The sequence below is a fragment of the Marmota monax genome, unplaced genomic scaffold (genome assembly GCF_021218885.2).
Source record: "Marmota monax isolate L192 unplaced genomic scaffold, Marmota_monax_Labrador192_F-V1.1 WCK01_AAM20220418_F8-fsc00176, whole genome shotgun sequence".
NCBI classification, from domain to species: domain Eukaryota; kingdom Metazoa; phylum Chordata; class Mammalia; order Rodentia; family Sciuridae; genus Marmota; species Marmota monax.
In genome coordinates this window covers 1351243-1370839 of record NW_026694774.1, presented here as the reverse complement: position 1 = coordinate 1370839, position 19597 = coordinate 1351243, and the positions used below count along the sequence as shown (strand labels likewise).

Sequence of the window (19597 nt, the reverse complement as noted above, 5' to 3'; positions counted from 1 at the left end):
TAAAAAATATTTTTAACAATGCTGGAGGTTTGACCTTCAGTGTGGTAGTATAAAGGTGGTAGAATCTTTAAGAGGTAGGGTCCAGTGGAAGGTGGTAGGTCATATAAGATTGTATTTAGAAGGGATTAGTGCCACTCTCATGGACTAGATTAGTCCTTCAAGAATGATTTGTTATAAGAATAACAAGCCTGGCCCTTCCCCAGCCTCTGGATTCTTGTATCACTGTGTGATTTCTCATTCTTGCACAAGCTTTCATAGCAATGGCATTAAACAGGTTGTGATGTTTTAAGATCCTTATCAGAGCTTAGTAGATTAGGGGGCCATACTCCAAAGCCTCCACAACTGTGAGCCAAATAAACCTCTTTTCTTTATAAATCTAGTGTCACAAAACAGATTATTACAGAACCCTATAACTACTAATATTTAGTCTAATTTCCTTAATATGGCATATAAGACCCTCCAGAACTAGTCTTTGCCACTTCCTCAGCCTCGCCGCTTATCTTATTCCCTTTTCCACTTTTATGCTGCAACAGTTTTTATAATTGCCTTCATACTCCATTTTGTTTTTCACCTCTATTCTCTCTGGGTACTCACTCTCTTTGTCTCAAAACTCTCATAAAGCCAACTCCTACTCATTTTCTTGCAACAGCTTAAGCATCACTTAAGTAAAATGGTCTTCTTCCTCCACCTTTATCTTTATACTTCTTCCTATTATTAGTTAGTTAGTCTTTGATTTCCTAGGTTCTTATATACATCTTTATCATTGCATTGGTCACACTGTGTGACCAATAATTGATATTTGTCTTTGTCTCTTCTATAATCTAATCTCTAGGGACTATCTCAGATTCATCTTTGTACCTTAGTAACTTACCAGTCCTTGGTACTTAGTTGGCATGATAAGTGCTAACTAATGAAAGGAAGGATAAAAGGGGACAACAATAATAAAAGAAAAAAGGAAATATTGGAGGGAGGAACCCAGATCTTGGGATCATTCTTTGAAACACTCAGTTTATAGAAATCATTTATCCATTCTTATTTTATTTTTCAGGAATTAATTTATAATCAAATTGCATATTTCAAATATAATTCATTAGTTGTATACTGATGCTTTGATGCAGTTCTTGAGATTTATTCCATAACTGTAATTTACAAAAGTACTCAGTATTTTTTGTAATTTGCAATCAATATATTATGCATCTCACTGAACACTTTACAAAGTTACATATCATGAATCAGTAAACAAGTATTATACCAAATTTTGGAGGTAACATGGATCTGCTATAACAGGTAAGTTATTGAAGTTGGATATTGGAGATGAAAATTTTCCTCTGTGAAGAGGACAGGTAGGAAATGTTTAAGATATAAAGGGAAACACTGATGCAGAAAGAAAAGTAAAGTATTTAGAGCACAGATAAATCATAATATTTTCTTAAGGTGTTACAAGAATACTTTAAAAATGATCAGATGATCATGTATCTTATTGTACATATATATTTTTCTCTACAGGGAACTTAATAGTTGGATTTCATCTGCACACGTCCTATTCTATAAGGAATTCCTGGCTCTTCAGAACTTGAATAACCAATGTGTTGTCTCTCTTTTTGAATGTAGCTTGACTTTGGAACTCCTGGTGTAGAAAAATCCTGCAAGAAAATTTAAAATATCAAATGTAATTAAAAGACATTTAATAAAATTCCTGTTCTTGTTTAGATATAATTATGTTTTGGGAAATTAGGCTTATATTATCTGAGTTAATTGAGAAATCTGTTTAATCATTTTTAGAAATTTGTAGTGATTTAAAATAACACATAAAATATTTTCCTTTACTAAGTGAATTCTTGGCTACTTTTAAATAACCGTTAAACACTACTCTTGTAACACAGTTTTTCCAGACTGATTTAGATATCGTGTAATCCAAATTCTCAGTACTAAAGTATGAAATTAATATTACAGGAGAAAATGTACATAAGAAAAACAACTATTTCTTTTTTCTGAATATTATGTTACCAAAGTTCATAGTCAAATGCTGCACAAGGATGAATAGGAGCATAGTATTATGTCAAAACTAAATATTTTTGTTTTATGAATTATCACATTTTTCCTTTTTGTACAGTTTTGTACACAAATTTCTAATTATATGGTTGTTTTTACAACACCTATTATTTCTATCATACAACCAACATTTTATCACTGCTATAGAATAATTTTATGATAGTGGTTCATACTCAAACTTCATTTTCCTCAGCATAACATCTTATTTTCTAATAATTAAAAATCTCTAATCATGAATGTACTTTTTCATTACAGAGACCCTAAGAAAGTGCCCTTGAGCATCTAAATTATCATTTTAAGACAGAACTGAGAAAGTATGAATACTGTAGGCTCTTACTTTGAGACTTCTCTATTTTTACCAGGAAACTTTCTGGTAACCTTCCTCTGTACGAGAATAACTCAAATATTATATATAAGCATGCGCACGCACGCGCACAAACACACACACACACATCCATCCATACACACACCATCACTTTGTGGTAAGGCACTGTGCATGACATTCAGGATGCAAGAATAAAAATAAAAGATTTTCCCTAATCTAGAGTAATTCAAAGTCAAGTGAGAGGCATAGATCAATAGAAAAAAGATAAATAATTATGTTACCTTAGTAAAAGAATAAAGGCAACAACACAGTACTGATGGGAAGGCAGAAGAGAGAGCACTACCTCTGATTAGAGATTTGGGGAAAGGCTTCATGTAGAATATGATATTCAAGTAGGTATTTTAGGACGACTCAGTTTTTTTTAGAAAATAAATCATAAATGCTCAGTAACCACATACTTGGAAAACAGTAGGTTAGGTATGGCCAAATCAATAGTGCATAAGCCCAAGAGTAACAAGAGATAAATCTGGAGAGCTGTAAAGATAAGAGGGGCTAGAATATGAACAGCCTTTTATGCTTTCTTCAGGAGTTTTTACTTTGACCTATAAGCAGTAAGGATCAAGTAAGGTCTTTTATGCTGTCATGATAAGATCAGATTTGTTTTAAGGATGGTCATGTTGGCAACAGTGTGATATTTAAGCCTGAAATAGAAGAGACAGGTGTCAGAGTAGTTAGCAATAATTTATCAGGGGAATAATGAAGACCTGAATTATGTCAGTGGCAGAGGAAATGGATTTTTCCAGGACTGAGGAGATTCCTGGGAGGTAGGACTTTCAATTTTAAAACCTAGATCATCCCAATCAAACTGTGATATGTTGGGCACTTGAGATTTAGGACAAAAATCCCATGTGACTTTGTGTATGGTTAGATTTGGGGAGACCGATAAGGAAAAAAGGGCTTCCTTGTGTTCACAGAGTTCAGGCTTAAATGAGTAGATAAATTATGCCATTCACTGAGATAACAGTGTATGGCAGAGGATGAAGGGGGGGGTGTTGAAGGGATAATGGCTTCTGCCTTTAAGAGCCCTGCTAGAAATATAAATGAACAGCTATCCCTTAGGCTAGTAGAATCACTGGTCTATATCTAGAGAGACTTTTATGAGGTGAAATTAGATTTGAAATTTACCAACAAGATGGAACCCTGGAAAATAACAACATTTAAGCTGTGAACAGGGTTGAAGTGTTTCTGAAAATGTTTGGGAAATTATAGTCAGAGAGGCAAGCAGATCATCAGGAAAGAAGTATCCTGGAAGATGAAGGAAGAGTTCAAGAATCAGTGAGTACCAAGTGCTGCTGGTGAGGTCAGGAGTGGCAAAATCTTGATATAGGTTTTTGTATCTAACAACTATAGTACACTCAGACACCAGTTTTAATAATATGGTTTAAGAATGCTGAGACTGCTTTCCATATAATCTTTAAACCACAATACAGTGAGAGATTTCTTGAGTAGAAGAAAGTTTTTCAAGTTATTAACAGAGAGGGAGATGAAATTTTTCTTCAGATATTTTCTAAGGAGCTCTGGCCACATTCTTTCTTGTCATGTGCACACTATCTTCTCCTCATTAATATCTGCATCACTTCAACTTTTGTTCTTTCCTTGTTTTTCACTGCTAATGCTTCCTCTACTTCTTGGAAATTATTACCAATACTTTTTGACTGAGATAGCCAAGAAAGACAGCTATGGCTGACGTCATCCCTTTTGAGTCTCTTATCCACCTCTTTTATTATCATTGCTTTTCCCTCCCTCCCTCCCTCTCTTCCTTCCTTCCTTCCTTCCTTCCTTCCTTCCTTTTTGGTACCAGGGAATTATCCCAGGGGACCCTAACCACTTAGCCATACCCCCAACCCCCTTTTGTATATTTTATTTAGAGGCATGATCTCGCTGAGTTTCTTAGGGCCTCTCTAAGTTGCTGAGGCTGGCTTTGAACTCCTCCATCATTCTCCTGCCTCAGCTTCCCAGGCTGCTCTTAGAAGTTATAATTGAGGATAATGATGGTATAGACAATACACTGCAGGTAATTGCACTAATCTATGTAATTGTTATTCAAGATTGTTGTTTATTCTCAGTACCTTCTGGGCTTTTATTTTATAGAACTCATCACAATTTGTAATTCTATACATGTTTACTTGTTCAATATCTGTTTTCCCCACCAAATTATAGCTCCATGGGGGCATGGACAGAACCCATTTTTTTATCATTAACTACCACAGTGCCTGGCACATTTGGTTCAACCAATTGGTTGAATAATTGATAATGTGATGTTAGTCAATAATCTGTCTGTCCCAGACTTCCTATAATCCCATAATCTTCAAGGATCATCATTTTTCCCCTCTTCACCATGGCTTCCAATAAAATACCCAATTATTCCATTTCAATTTCCTTTAAAAGGTAAGTTGCTATTATCTAGGTACACCTTAATAAATGACCCTCCCAGGAGTTATATCCCTTGTATAACTTCCTCCATTCCTTGAGTGTGAGAAGAACCTGTGTCTTTCTTTTAGCAGCAGAAGAAAGAGTATAAATGAAATAGCTACTCTCTTGACTAGGTTCCATTCTTTAAGATTCCATCCTATAAGAATGGAGCTAGATATTTTGCTGGCCTTCAAAAAATAAGGGGCAATGTTGTGAGAAGGTCTGTCAGAGGGCCACATGGTAACTGCAGGTGGCCTCTAGGAACTGACAGTTGCTCATAGCTTACAGCAAGGAATAGTAGGGTGGGTGGAGAGGAAATAATATTCTGCAGCTGCAAGAAAGTGGATGCTGCCAACAAATATGTGAACCTGGAAGAGGATCCAAACTGTAGATGAGAAGGAAGCCTGTCTAATACCTTGACTGCAGCCTTTTGAGATCTTGAATAGTGGACCTATGTCCACTCCTGATCCATAGAAACTGAGAAAATAATTGTGTTTAAATTGCTAAGTGTGTGGGAACTTGTTATGCAGCAATAGAGAACTAATACACAAATCAAAACTGATCCTGAAGCCATGGACATTCAAACCCAGCCAGTTTCCCCTCTGTATTATCAATATTAACCTTTCCTCTTTTCTTACTTAGGCTTTCTCTTCTTGAATTTCCATACATATTGACCTAAATGAATTCAGTACAATTGTTTCTCATTTCCTTTTCTTTCAGAATTTCATATATCCCTTAAGTATTCACAGATTTTTTTCCCAGTTCCATCACTGCTCCACATATTCTATTCTAAAATGTGCTAGAGCACAGTAGTAAATCAGTTTTTGTTCAATCATACATTTAGCATGTTTGTCTTCTTGAATAATTAAAATCATTAAAACTCCACATTTGCATTTTCATGATTTAGTGCTCTGAGGTTATTCTTCAATTTACAATGGATTTTTTTCAGAGAATGTTTCTTTGCTACAGTCAACCAAAAATTATCCCCTCCCCTCAAAATCCAGTTAATTATATTGACAAACATCAGGTATTCATTTTTCTATAATTTGTATCATTTGTTAAGAAAATTTGTAAAAATAATTTTCAGATAATTATCTACCTTAATGTTTTTCTCTGATTGCTGTTTTTAAACACTTCTACAAAGAAACCCAGTTTTTACTTTGTGTTAATATGTCGTATAACTGGTGATCAGCAGTTAGCTAGTATCGAGCATTAACTTGGGTGATGTACTTCATGATATACTAAACTACACTAAAACACAAAAAAAACACAATTGTGTTGTTAAATTATGACAATTTAGTAACTATAATAACATAAGACCAGTTTCACCTCTGAGTCAGTCTCATGAGATTCAAGTAGTCTTTCTTCCTTTGATCTCAAATATCCTTTTAAAGATTGTAAATGTATTTTATATAATACTGTTTTATAAATCATTTATGAATATATTGCATATATCTACACATATACTAATACATATTATATTTTATATATACTATATCTTTGATTCATTTTTTGAATCTTATTTTAATAAATGACAGAGTAGTTATAGTTTGTCATATAAAGTAAACATCCCAAACCCATATTTGAATCAATTCTGTCACACAGTTTTCTTATAATGAAGTCTTAGCATTCACTGTGATACATGAATTTGCATTATGGCAATAATCATATATAGAAATTGAGATGCATAATACATACAAAGAGTGGCTTCATGTGCATGTTTGAAGAGTATTTGTTCCCATAAACTGCTTCAGGTTTAGCTGGTCCCTGAGAGTCATCCCAATTATGAGATGGATAGTTGTAATGATTGTCCTCTTTGGGCTCATGAATCATAAAGCTGTTTTAAATTAAAGAAAAATATTTTAGGATTTTAAAAAATATTTTAGGATTTTAGAACACTGTTATGGTGAGATATTCTATATGAATCAAATAAATAAAGTCATTCAGAAGTCACATTAGACTGCTATAACATGCATAATAAAATAATGACATCCTTATGAAACTGAAAGAACTATACCATTATCCTTTTATTCTTTTGTTAGGGAATATCTCCTATGTCTGTCTCAAAATGTTTGAGAAATTATTTTGGTACTTAGATAAATGAAAAAGGTAAAATTTAGAAAGTCTTAACAAATTAATATTTGTCACAGCTGAATTTTCTTTCAGGAAATGTTTTAAAAGATTATCTTTTATTTGGGCAGAAGCACAGTTATGTACATATTCACAGTTGGAAACATTATTATTATTGACTATTCATCTTTCTCTCTGTAACATACCTCTTACTAAAAAGTAAATACATAAATTAAAACTACCCAATAACTTTTTCCCAGAGGAAATACTGTTTATTTTTTTCAGCATTTGTATGTGTTAATTTCCCTTTTAAGGAATAACTTACTTATAATTTCTTCCAGAGAACTGTAATGATGGAGATACAGGACTTCCAGGAAGCACCCCCTGATGGGATAAGCTCCAGGGATTCTGCTCATAGATTTTTTTTTAAAGAGAAAGACAAATATGTTAGTCAGGGTTTTAAAGAAATTTGAAACACAATATATAAGAGCCTATTTTGATTCTACATGATTAGAGCTAAATATTAAGACAGCTCCAGACCTGTTCCTAAAAATAACAAATAAATATAATTTCTGAAACAGTTAACATATGTATTATACTGACAACTTTGTAAACCTCTATTTATTTTATTCTACCTATCAATCAATCATCATTTTAGGGATGGAAAATGGTTTCCTAAAGAGGAATTCCAAGTAGAAGATACATTTAAGTCACACTCTAAGTAGTAAATGACCCTTCCAAACAAAAGGATTAAATTTAAATCCAGTTTTCCACTGTTACATTATGAAACAAATTCCCAGAGAAAACACAGTTGACAGAAAGTAACTCATGTAAATAAAAATTTAGGTCAAATTCAGAGAGCTACAGCATCAAAGGGCCACAGAATACTATAGTTTTGTAAGAAAAAAAGTCTATGCTAATTAATTGATAAAAACTTAGAATTCAAAAACTATCCTTCAAGTAAACATATGAATAGAGACTGAATTGTAGTAATAAGACAATTGAAACAAGGAATTGACATTTTTAACACATATATGAGACATATAAGAGTGGATCCAGGTCTATACCAAGCGTATTGTTATAGCTACACTAGTTATGTGCAGGTATATAACATTTGTGGTATGGCTATTTTGATGGAGCCCTTTTAAAATTGAGGATAGTTTTACATAGCTATTTTGATATAGTTATTTTAACATTGAAAATTTTGATTTTGCATATAAAATTATCCTCCAGACTTTGACTTAAAAAGAAAAAAAAATTGAAATTCACATTAAGACCCATCCCTAAGTTTCAGCTCATATCCACAATCACCTTTGAGGATAGGGAATCTTGTATTGATAATATCATCAGGGGATGAGATAGAGAAAGGTTAGTTTTCATCTGGAAAGACCTACTGATACAATCAGGAAGAATGAGACAGACCCAATATTTCTCCATTGTTTAGATTTCTTTCTTTTGTCTTTGAGCTTTCCTTTTCTGCTTTGTTTTTTCAATCTTCTTTAAAATAAAATAAAAAACCACAACAAAACAAAAAAAGAAAACCATTACTATTGAAAGTGTGATTTCAATGAAGGTTGGCAAGAAAGCCTCCCTTGTATCTATAGCTAGTCTCTCTGTTATTTGCTCAATGATGTCATAGTGTGTAGAATCAAGGGTTCCTGATCATTCCATGTCTCAAGTCTTAAAGGGGCTACCCTTTTTTTCAGGGTGGATCTAATTTCTTTGGTTCATGCTTCTTTCTGTAGTAGGTATATCAGATGTGATGAAAAGAAGCCTATCTAAAATTTGGATTTGGGGGCCATTAAATGCAGGTTCTTTATCTTCAACAATGTGGATATTTTGAAGATAAGGATTCCAGAGGAAGAAGTTTCAGCATGTAGAACTGGTGTGTATCTCCTACTTGGTCAAATTTAAAATCTTTAATCCAGATCAAACTGTTAATACAACTATGTAGATATAAGAAAAAAGTCTTTTTAGGCAAAATTTAAAAGTGGGTAATTATAGAATAAAAGGCAGGACCAGAGTAAAACTTACTTACTTTTTTTGGTTTTTTGGGGGAGTATTTTTATCAGACCCTGAGGATGGTGGTGATAATAGTTGTGATATAAGTGTGGCATTCCACTCTTTTGAGCACATCAGGGTTAAAAAAAAAAAAAAAAACTACAGTTACTTAAATGGAAATAATTGCTATGGTTTAGATGTGAGGTGCCCCAAAAGCTCATATTAGACAATGCAGAAATGTTCAGAGGTAAATTATTAGATTTTGAGAGTTATAACATAACTAATGGATTAATCCATGCATTGGATTAATAATTTGAATGAATTACTGGGTGGTAACCATAGGCTGGAGGAAGTAGGTCACTGACACATGACCTTAGGGATTATATATCTTATCCCTGGCTCCTCTCTCTCTCCCTGCACCCCCACTCTGCTTTTTGGATGCCAAGAAGCTGAGCATCATTCTTCCCTTATTACCTTCTGCCATGGTGTTCTGCCTCACTTCAGGCCCAAATCATTCAAGTCAGTGAAACATGGACTGAATCCTTTGAAACCTTGAGGCTAAAATAAACTCTTCTTCCTCATTCTTGTGAGATATTTTGGTCACAGTGACAAAAGCAAATCAACAAGACAAATTTCTCCAAAATTAGTGACTGTATCACATCTTTGAGGTAGGGTCACCATATCATTTACTGTCCAATCAGAACTCCTAAGGCAGGGAGCTATTAATGTTTAGATAGAAACAATAGGCAGATACTGGGTCTATCCTGGTCACACTAGTTTGATGTCACTGTTATTGGACACAAAACTGAACCTCCCCATGTTCTTCAAAAACATAACCAATGTAATCTTTATTTCATAAAAATAAATTTCTCTTCTATATCTTATTTCAGAAATTCTTGATACATCCTATTCAGTATTAATTAACATAATCAGGGATTCTATTGTTCTAGTTCCACAGTAAGGTTGATGCTATGAGAGTGTGAGACAGATAAGTTGAATATAGCATTAAAGCATCAATAGTTCAATATGATAGTTTCAAAGAACAAATATAAAGCCACGGGGAGGAGTTTGTTAAGGCACAATTTAGGAAAGACTTCAGATTTCCATTTAAATTCATGATCAAAGAAGGAAAACATCATCTGTGAGTTTTGGAAAACTAAAGAAATCAAGAGAAGTTTTTGGAATTCACTGGTAATACAAAGACAAAAAAAGGAAGGAAGAAAGAAAGGGTATGCTGGAAGATACAAATACATCGAGTCTATCTAGAAAAGCCAGAACAGGGCCCCATTTATTGGGAGTCAGGGGCCAAATACTTGCCCTATTCACTCTTTTGAATCCTAGTGAAGTTTTCCCAAATGTTTCAGGATAAAAGCCATACCTAGGAAAGTAATACCTGCCGCAGTCTGGCTGGGCACAATCAGGAGCCACTTGTCAAAAGAAACTAACTTTATTTTTAGAACCACACACGCCAAACAAAACAGCCTCTCAGGAAAAACCCTCAGAGCCTCAACTGCCACCACCGGCTTTCCACAAGCCTCTCTCTCCCCCCCAAGCTTCTTTCCACCTCCCACAATCCTCCTGCTCTTGAGGCCGATTGGCTGGGTCACGTGGGCGGAGCCAAAAAAGTCCCCCAATGAGCAGCTCCGTGGTCTGAAAGGGCAGGGAAACAGTCCAATGAGCATCACCGCAGAGGAGCCAATCAGCTAGATGTTGCTGGGGCCGAGGAGCCAATCAGCTAGATGTTGCTGGGGCCGCTGTGAGCCAATCATCAGCCGGCAGCTGGAAGTTTGCTGGCAGCTGGAAGTTTGCTGGGGCCCCTTCGGCTGTGGCTCTCAACATCTCCCCCTCTCTGTTTAAACAACAAGCATGTGGCTTAGGGACCGTGTCTGTTAGGCAGTCCAATTCAACATATGGTCCTTACCCGTCATCGGATGAACTGACCTCTAGGCGTCAGCCTCCTGTCTTAGGTTGGTACCACTGCAATTGGATCATACCCGTCACTGACTACCGGTCCAGCATACAGCTATACTTGTGGATAGGCCTTTGCACCAGTGGGGGGGTGAGGTTCTTTGCCTCACCTCTGTTGGCCCCCAAATTTTAGACCATCACTAGTAGAGGAGGATGCAAAATGCCATGACATTAAGCCAATTGAGGGCTCCTTTGAAAAATTGTACCACCGGTGACATCATCAGCAAAAATACCCCAACACTACCACAAGTCGCTGCACCAACAGATAGTTCACAATGCATACAGGTGAGCTCACAATGTGTCCAGGCAAGTTCTGCAAGCAGTTCAGTGATGGCTATTGTAGAAGCTGTAGATTGGTTTTATCTTTGACTTCACCGGCACTGGGATGAAGATAGGAATTCTGGCAATAATGGCTAAACAAAAAATTATGTAACATTCCAGAAGGCACTAAAGGAAAACAATTTTCTTAACAATTTACATTGTCTTCACCGGCACTGGGATGAAGATAGGAATTGTGGCAATAATGGCTAAAGAAAAAATTATGTAACATTACAGAAGGCACTAAAAGAAAACAATTTTCTTAACAATTTACATTATCTTTAAGAGAATTATTAAATATAATGAAAAGGAAAGGTGAAAGTAAACAAACAGATCTGTTAACCTTCTTTTTTGTTTACATATTAAAACAATCCTCAACAGTTGTTTACCCAATTTAAATTAAACCATATAAATCACGTGAAAAAAAATATTTGGATCCATTTTATCATGAGCGCTCGTCATATATGATATATGGACATACGTACATTCAAACATATAACACAAAACACAAGTGTGCACACATAATATAATACATACAACACATAACATTATAGTAAAGGCCTTATAACTTTTTACAGGTGAAATCTCCATTGCAATGTTTAAAAACTCTATAGTCAAAAAATAGAACTGATCAGCAAAACATTAACCTAGGTCTGTATGAGCTCAAAAAACAAAATAGAACTTCATGATATGGCAAAGGGCAATAATAAAATAGATATTGAAAAAAGCATCCTGGTTCTGTTGCAGATGTAAGAATAGCCAAACTGGAGTTTTGGATATCAGTTGTTATGGATTTGAGCCAAATCATCTTCTTTTTGGTCTGTAGAAATCGCTTTAGTTAATCTTTCTGGAATCCAAATCGGCTGCTGTTCTCCCTGTGGAAACACATAAACAGACCCCCGACTCCAGACAATCACTGGGTCAGGACCTTGGTTAATCTCTCTGGAATCCAAATCGGCTGCTGTTCTCCCTGTGGAAACACACAAACAGACCCCCGACTCCAGACAATTACTGGGTCAGGACCTTTCCATTGTCCTGTTAGAATATCCTTCCAAAGTACCTTGGGCTTATGCACATTTTTTGGACACATATGCCTTTCCGCAGCACTAAGTCCTGATGAATCCAAATTTAAAAAGTTTAGAGTAAAAAGGGTTATTTTAAGTTTATCTTTGGGGAATATATACCCCTTCCCAATTCCCTCTTTTTGCTTTAATAAGTACATTTTAATAGTTTGATGAGCTCTTTCAACTATGCCTTGTCCCTGTGGATTGTATGGGATTCCTGTTATATGAGTAATGCCAAATGTTGAGCAAAATTGTTTAAAAGAGGTAGAAGTATAACCAGGGGCATTATCTGTTTTTAACTGTTTTGGAACACCCACAGTGGCAAAATTTTGTAAGCAATGAGCTATAACATCTTTAGTTTTTTTCTCCAGCATGAAGGGAGCCCATCAAAAATCCAGAAGCAGTATCAACTGTAACATGCAAATATTTTAATTTTCCAAATTCTGGCAAGTGTGTGACGTCCATCTGCCAAATATGGTTAGGTATCAATCCTCTAGGATTGACTCCAAGATTAACTTGTGGTAAAAAGGTCACACAATTTTGACATTGTTTTATTATTTGTCTAGCTTGTTCCTTAGTTATTTTAAAGTGCTTTTGTAAAGTATTAGCATTGACATGGAACTTTTTATGAAAATTTATAGCTTCTTCTAGTGTAGAGAAAATATGTATGTCATGTGTAGTTTTATCTGCTAAATCATTGCCCAAACTAAGGGCTCCAGGCAATCCTGTATGTGCCCTGATATGTCCTATAAAGAATGGATCTTTTCTGTCCCAGATTAGACTTTGTATAGTGGAAAGCAAAGAGAAAACAGTAGAAGAAGGGGAAATCCTACCAGCATCTTCAAGAGATACTATAGCATTAACTACATACTGACTATCAGAAAATAAATTAAATACAGAATCTTTAAACATCACAAAAGCTTGTAAAACTGCATTAAGCTCTACCTTTTGAGCTGATTGTTTGGGTACTAAAAATGTAAAAGTTTGATCAGGGGTAACTACTGCTGCTGTACCATTATTTGACCCATCAGTGAATATATTTGGAGCATTCATGATAGGTGTTTTTCTTGTCATTTTTGGAAAAATTACAGGATGCAATGACCAAAAAGACAATAAAGGATTCGATGGTAAGTGGTTATCAAATGAAACATTAGATTTGCACATGATTATTGCCCAAGTATTTAACTCATTAGCTAACTCATCAATTTGATTCATAGTATATGGAGTAATAATTTTATTGGGAGAAATTCCAAACACTCCCTTTGCTGCTTTTATTCCTTTGAGTATTAATTGTCCTACAGCCTCAGGATACCTAGTAAGAATAGTGTTAGGAGAATAAGATAAATGTATCCATAATAATGGACCTTCTTGCCAAAATACTCCTGTAGGAATATTTTTTTGTTGGTAGTACAATAAATAATAAAGGCAAACTTATATCAATTCTATCTAAATGCATATTTTCCATATATGTTTCAATGATTTTTAATGCCTTTCTTGCTTTCTTGTGATTCCTCAATCACAGAGGAATAAATCTGAGTTTTTCAGATGAAAGTAAGGTTTTAATTTTATGATTAGACATGCTCATCCTCCAATGTTTCTCATATACCAATTGCTCAAGCCAAAATCCTTACAGTCATCTTTGATTCCTCTTTTCCTTTCATGCTCTATATTCAATCTATCAGTGTGTTTTATTTGTTCTATTTCTAAAATAGAGTTCCAAGTCTGCTTTCCTCTCTCTGCATTGACACTGTCCTGTTCCAAGGACAATATGTCTCTCTGAGACTTCTGTCATATTTCAAACCCCTCTTCCTGCTTCCAGTTGTGGCTTCCTACAAAACAATCTCTGCACAACATTCTAAGTCGTTGCCATCAAGAAAATCCTCCAGTGTGACTTTCCAACTGAAAACAAACAAAACACAAATGTCTTACCATATCCTGCAAAGTCCAAAATGATTCATGTACCTCATCAACATTTCAGACATGCTGAATTACTTTCCTTGAAATAAGAAAACCTGTTTTTTTCCCTTAAGGGCTTATGAATTTGGTTTTCTCTCTGTGCAGAAATTTCCTTCTCTAACTTTTCATATATGAAATGGTTTTTCTCAGCCTTTACTTTCAACTCAAATATCAGTCTTTAATCAGCTTCCCTAACTTTTCCACTTAATATTACCCCCCCAAAGTCATCATACAATACACTATTTTATTCATAAAATTTAGCATAATCTGAAATAATATTCTTTATTTGCTTATTTATTTACTATATGCTTCCTCTCACTTCTTGAATGTAAGGCCTGTGAGGATAAGACTTAACTTGGATATTGCTATATCTCCAGTGTATAAGACAGTTCTAGGTATATAATAGGCACTTAGTATATTGTTGAATGAATCAGTGAATAATGAAAATCATTGAAAGCATTTTTATGCTAAAGACCAAAGGGAATAACATTGATTACTTTTTTTATGAAGTCTGCAATCACTATGCTGGGATCTTCTACTTTAAATATCTGTGAGAATACCAAGCACAAATAGGAGTCATCTGAGCAATACATAGGCATAATAGGAACCAACCTACTGAATATGCAAGATCCTTTGCTAATAATTAAGTGCTGTGTATTTAATATCTGGTGCATTGTTGATCATCTAATCTGGGAATAAGTGGAAAAAAAGAAATAGAAGAAAGGGAAATAGCTAAATAGTTTTCACCCTATATTCTAGGAGTACTCCAGCAATGAAAAATTATTTCTTTTCTTGATCCTGCTTCAAATAATAACCTTATTTTCCAGAAATAGTGAGTTTAAGTCCCCTTTGAGCTCTTTTGGATCAATTGTGAAAAGAATTTTAACTTTCTCAGTATCCTTTACTATATTTCAGATTGGCTCTTTGAAACTCAGAAACAAAGTTTTTCATTTATCATTGAAAAAGAAACCATGAGGCTGGAGTTGTAGTTCAGTGGTAGAGCACTTGCCTAGCACATGTGAGGCGCTGGTTTTGATCCTCAGCACCACATAAAAATAACTAAATAAGGTTAAAAAAAAGAAAGAAAAATAAATCATGAATTTATAAGTAGAAATTGTATGTAAATGTAGAAAAATAACTCATTAACAGTACAACTTAACACAGCTCAGGTATGTGGGGACACAATATTATTATAAAGATGGTCTTTCAAAACTAGGAATTTAAAGCCATAATTTCCCGAAAAAAATCATTTAATGAACATTCTCCTATGCTATGTTGAAATTATTTCTAGACAGAGGTCCATAAATCTAATGAAATTAAGCATTTTAATCTCTGAGTAAAATATTTTCTCTCACTCTGATGTGTGTCACTCACACATGCATGCACACACACACATATGCACCCACAAATACACATTTATGTGAATATGCTGGAAGCTGCATTAAAATGTAGTCACCTCCCTTGAGTTTTATATAGTACCATTAAGAGAATACACTGAAGTATTGCAGACTAGTCTAAAGAGTGAATGCATCTACCAAAGGTGTACATTTTACAACTGTTGAGTAATATAAATCCTGAGAGAATATGAGTCATGTTACTCTCAGTTTCCTCCATTGGCACTACACCTAATAGAGAGATCATATGTCTTAAATTTTTAAAGGAACAGCCTTGATTTCATATAACTTTTCTTCAATAATGGATATTTGCTAAATATATTAGGCAAAATGGAATTATAACCTGTGCAAAACTTTTTTATGTAAATAAATACACAGATATTTAAAACCACTTTTTAAATAATAAATGGCCTAACTTTTATATCAGAAAATGTAATTTCTACTCAGGTATTACCTCTTAAATTATGTTATGAATTAGAAACAAATAAGAGAACACAAAATTTACTGGAATAGGTCTAGAAATAGTAGGCAATTTTCTATCATCTATCCTTTTTTTAATCCATGTATTTTCCTAGTGTGATCACATATATTTCCAAGATTCAAGCATCAGCTCTGCACTATTTAATCTCTTGAGCCTTAATTTCTTTATTTTAAAAATCTTTTTTTTGGTACTAGGAGTTGAACTCAGGAACACTTTGTCAGTGAGTAATATTCCCCAGTAATAAAATAATAATAATAATAATAATTATTATTATTATTATATTTTGAAATAGATCTCTCTAAGTTGCCAAAGCTAGCCTCAAACTTGTGATCCTCCTGCCTCAGCTTTCCAAGTTGCTGGCATTGCAGGTGTGTGGCAACACACCTAGCAATTTCCTCATTTTAAAATAGGAATAATAAAAATATCTGCCTTATTTGTTTTTGCATGAACTTTAAATGAAATAATGTAGATAAAATGCTGAGTCCAGTGCATGTATGGCAAGGCATATCTTTTTATTGAGTCTACCTCAAAAAATATCTTTAATGTAGAAATATATCTATCTGAATTATTCATTCCATAAGTTTTTACTGAGTACCTTCTATGTATTAAAAATCTGGACACAGAGATAGATAAGACACAGATATTGTACTTCAGAGGGAATGGACAACAGGCAAGAAAATAATCTAGTTTCTCTCTCTAAAGGATAATGAGATGATCAATTAGGAGAAGATGCATGAAATATTTTTAAAAATGTGACATGCAACACATAAGTAAGAAATTTCTCATCACTTATACTTATTTGCTTTTTTTAAAAAAAATAATTTTATTAGGATATCAAAGCTCCAACTACTACATACACCTGCTTGATCCCTGGTGGATGAGACATCTAAGAGGATGAGCCCAAGGCTGTCACCCTACCCTTGGTGCAAACAGCCCAGGAAGTTCCTGAGAGAAACTGCATGGCAATAGTTGTGTTCTGCTGGTGCTCATTCCTGGGATCTCTCTAGTTGAGAGAAATTGTACTGGTTTCCAATGTGCCCCACTCCTTGACAGACAATATAGTGTAAAAATGTTGGGTCACCTTTTTATTTCCAACCATGCATACCTGGAGGGATCTCAAGACCTGGTCCTTGGCGTGCACATCTACTGTAGCAGCTGAGAAGAATAACACACTTTTTCTGATAGCATACCTACTCTGGTACTGTGTCATTTGCCTCTGCACCTTATAATGAATTCCTGGCAAGACTGGGTGTAAATTTTACACAAAAGGTTCTATGATTTCTCCCTCACATCTCCCTGTGAATCACCTGGACAAACACCAGTGTCTACTCTGAGGAAAAGTGCTTCAGGCCCCCTACCAGTACTGGAGTAGCCAATACCAGAGACCCATTCAAGGAACAGAGTCAATATCAACATAAAGAAATTCCCATCACTGGATAGTGGCAACCACTTCCATTGTAGGAGTAACCACACTGGGTATATTCTGCTGTACACAATATACCTTTGGGACACTCCCAAACTGTTAAGAGTGTCCCTGATTTTGTGCAATCCACAGAAATAGTGGGTTTCTCTAAGTCTAATATAGTACATACTATACCCAAACTCATTAATCACATCCAAAAAAGTACAGGGAGATTACACTACATTAACCAGCTAAAAATAAAGTCACCATTGCATAAGAAACTAAAATCCCAATTCAAAACTTCAAGGTAAAGTCAATAAGAAGGTCATCCAACAATTATGGTAGAGATATTCATTCTATCATATGGAAAATAAAAGAAGAAAAGAACTTTTCCTTTCTTTTTTGCTTTTTCTTTCTTTTTGTTTTTCTTTTTGTGATGCTGGGGTTTGTACCTGGTCCTGGTCCATGCTATGTAAGCATTCTAACACTGAGCTACATGGCCAGTCTCGATACCTTTTGAGATCTAATGTTTATTTGTAATATATGTTCTTTATCTACTGTCTGATCTAGCTCTCACACTCCTGGGTATAAATCCAAACAAAATGAAGTTAGCTTTTAAAAGAGATACCTTCATATCCATGTTTACTGTGGCACTATTCACAATACACAAAATATGGAACCAAATTACGTACTTGTAAACAGATGAATGGATAAAGAACAAATAAATATTGGAATATTTTCACACAGAGAAATAAATCCTGTTATTTGCAGCAAATGGATTGAACTGGAGGACATTACAGTAAGCAAGTAAGCCAGATGCATAAAGACAAATATCACATGTTCATGCTCATACGTAGAAACTTTAAAAAAGCCCTGAAAGTAGAAATGGAATATTAGGGAATGGAAAGTGCAGAAGGGGAGGAAAGGGTAGAGGACTGAGTGAACACAATCAATGTATGATGTATGCAGGTGTAGAAATATCCCAGTGACTTCCATTAATTTTTAATTTCCATTAAAAATGAAAACTCCCAAAGGTATAATTCATATACCTTAAAATTCACCCACATAAAATGTACAACCCATTAGTTTTTCAGTATATTCTCAGAGTTGTCCAACTATTGCTGTAACTTTATAACATTCTCATCACCTCCATAAAAGAAACTCTCTAGTCTATAGAAGTCATTCATCAATTCTTCCCAAAGACCACTGATCTAGGCATCCATCAATCTACTTTCTGACTTTTTAAAATTTCTTCTTCTGGACAATCAATATAGATGTGGTCATATAATATGTAATCCTTGGAAATAGCATTGTTTTCAGTTGTGTGTGTTTGTGTTATATCTAAGAAACCATTGATGATACCAAAGTCACAAATATTTACAACTGTTGTGTTCTAAAAGTTGTATAATTTTAGCTTTTAGCTTTACATTGTGATCTTTTATGAATTATTTTTTGTGTATGGTGTGAAGTATGTGTAGCTTCATTATTATGCATATGGATATCCAAATGCCCCAGCAAGTTTTTTGAGAAAACTTTCTTCCATTGAATTTTATTGATAAACTTATCAGATATCAATTGATTGTGAAAGTGAAGCTTTATTTCTGAACTCTCAATTTTATTCCATTGATCTATACATCCTTATCCAATATCTCATCATCTTAATTATCACAGATTTGTTTAAAAATATGAGTCTACCAACATTTTAATTAGTGTTTTAATTGTCCACATTTTGTAGTTATAATATATTTCAAAACATATAAAAGATATACTGACTAAAATATGGTAATTTACATTTCCATCTCCCTATTATTTCATTCTTTTTGGAAACTTTGTTAGATTTACTTGAAAAATACATATATTAATATGAACTCTAGTCATCTCACCATTTCTGAGAACACCAGAACTCATCACTTCTATCTTACTGTGTTTTGATGCCTTTTTTTTGGAAGTAATTTTTAAAAATTTATTTATTCTAATCAGTTGTCTAATCTTCTTTAGTCCACTTCCTTGTCTCATTTTCCAGCCTCTAGTGATCACTACACCACATACAGATTGACTTTTAGCATTTACATATGAGAGGACATGCAGTATTTT

At 34.4% G+C, this 19597-nt stretch overlaps 1 protein-coding gene across 1 annotated transcript in view; it reads right to left on the bottom strand.

Annotated features, from left to right (window-relative positions):
* Positions 1-1051: 1051 nt before the first annotated feature.
* Positions 1052-19597, bottom strand: part of LOC124079701 (uncharacterized) — a 75643-nt gene continuing 57097 nt past the window's right edge. Inside the window, exon 5 of the mRNA XM_058572931.1 lies at positions 1052-1643. Coding sequence (XP_058428914.1) covers positions 1512-1643 — 132 coding nt within the window. The 3' untranslated portion in view covers positions 1052-1511. The remainder of the gene's footprint in view (positions 1644-19597) is intronic.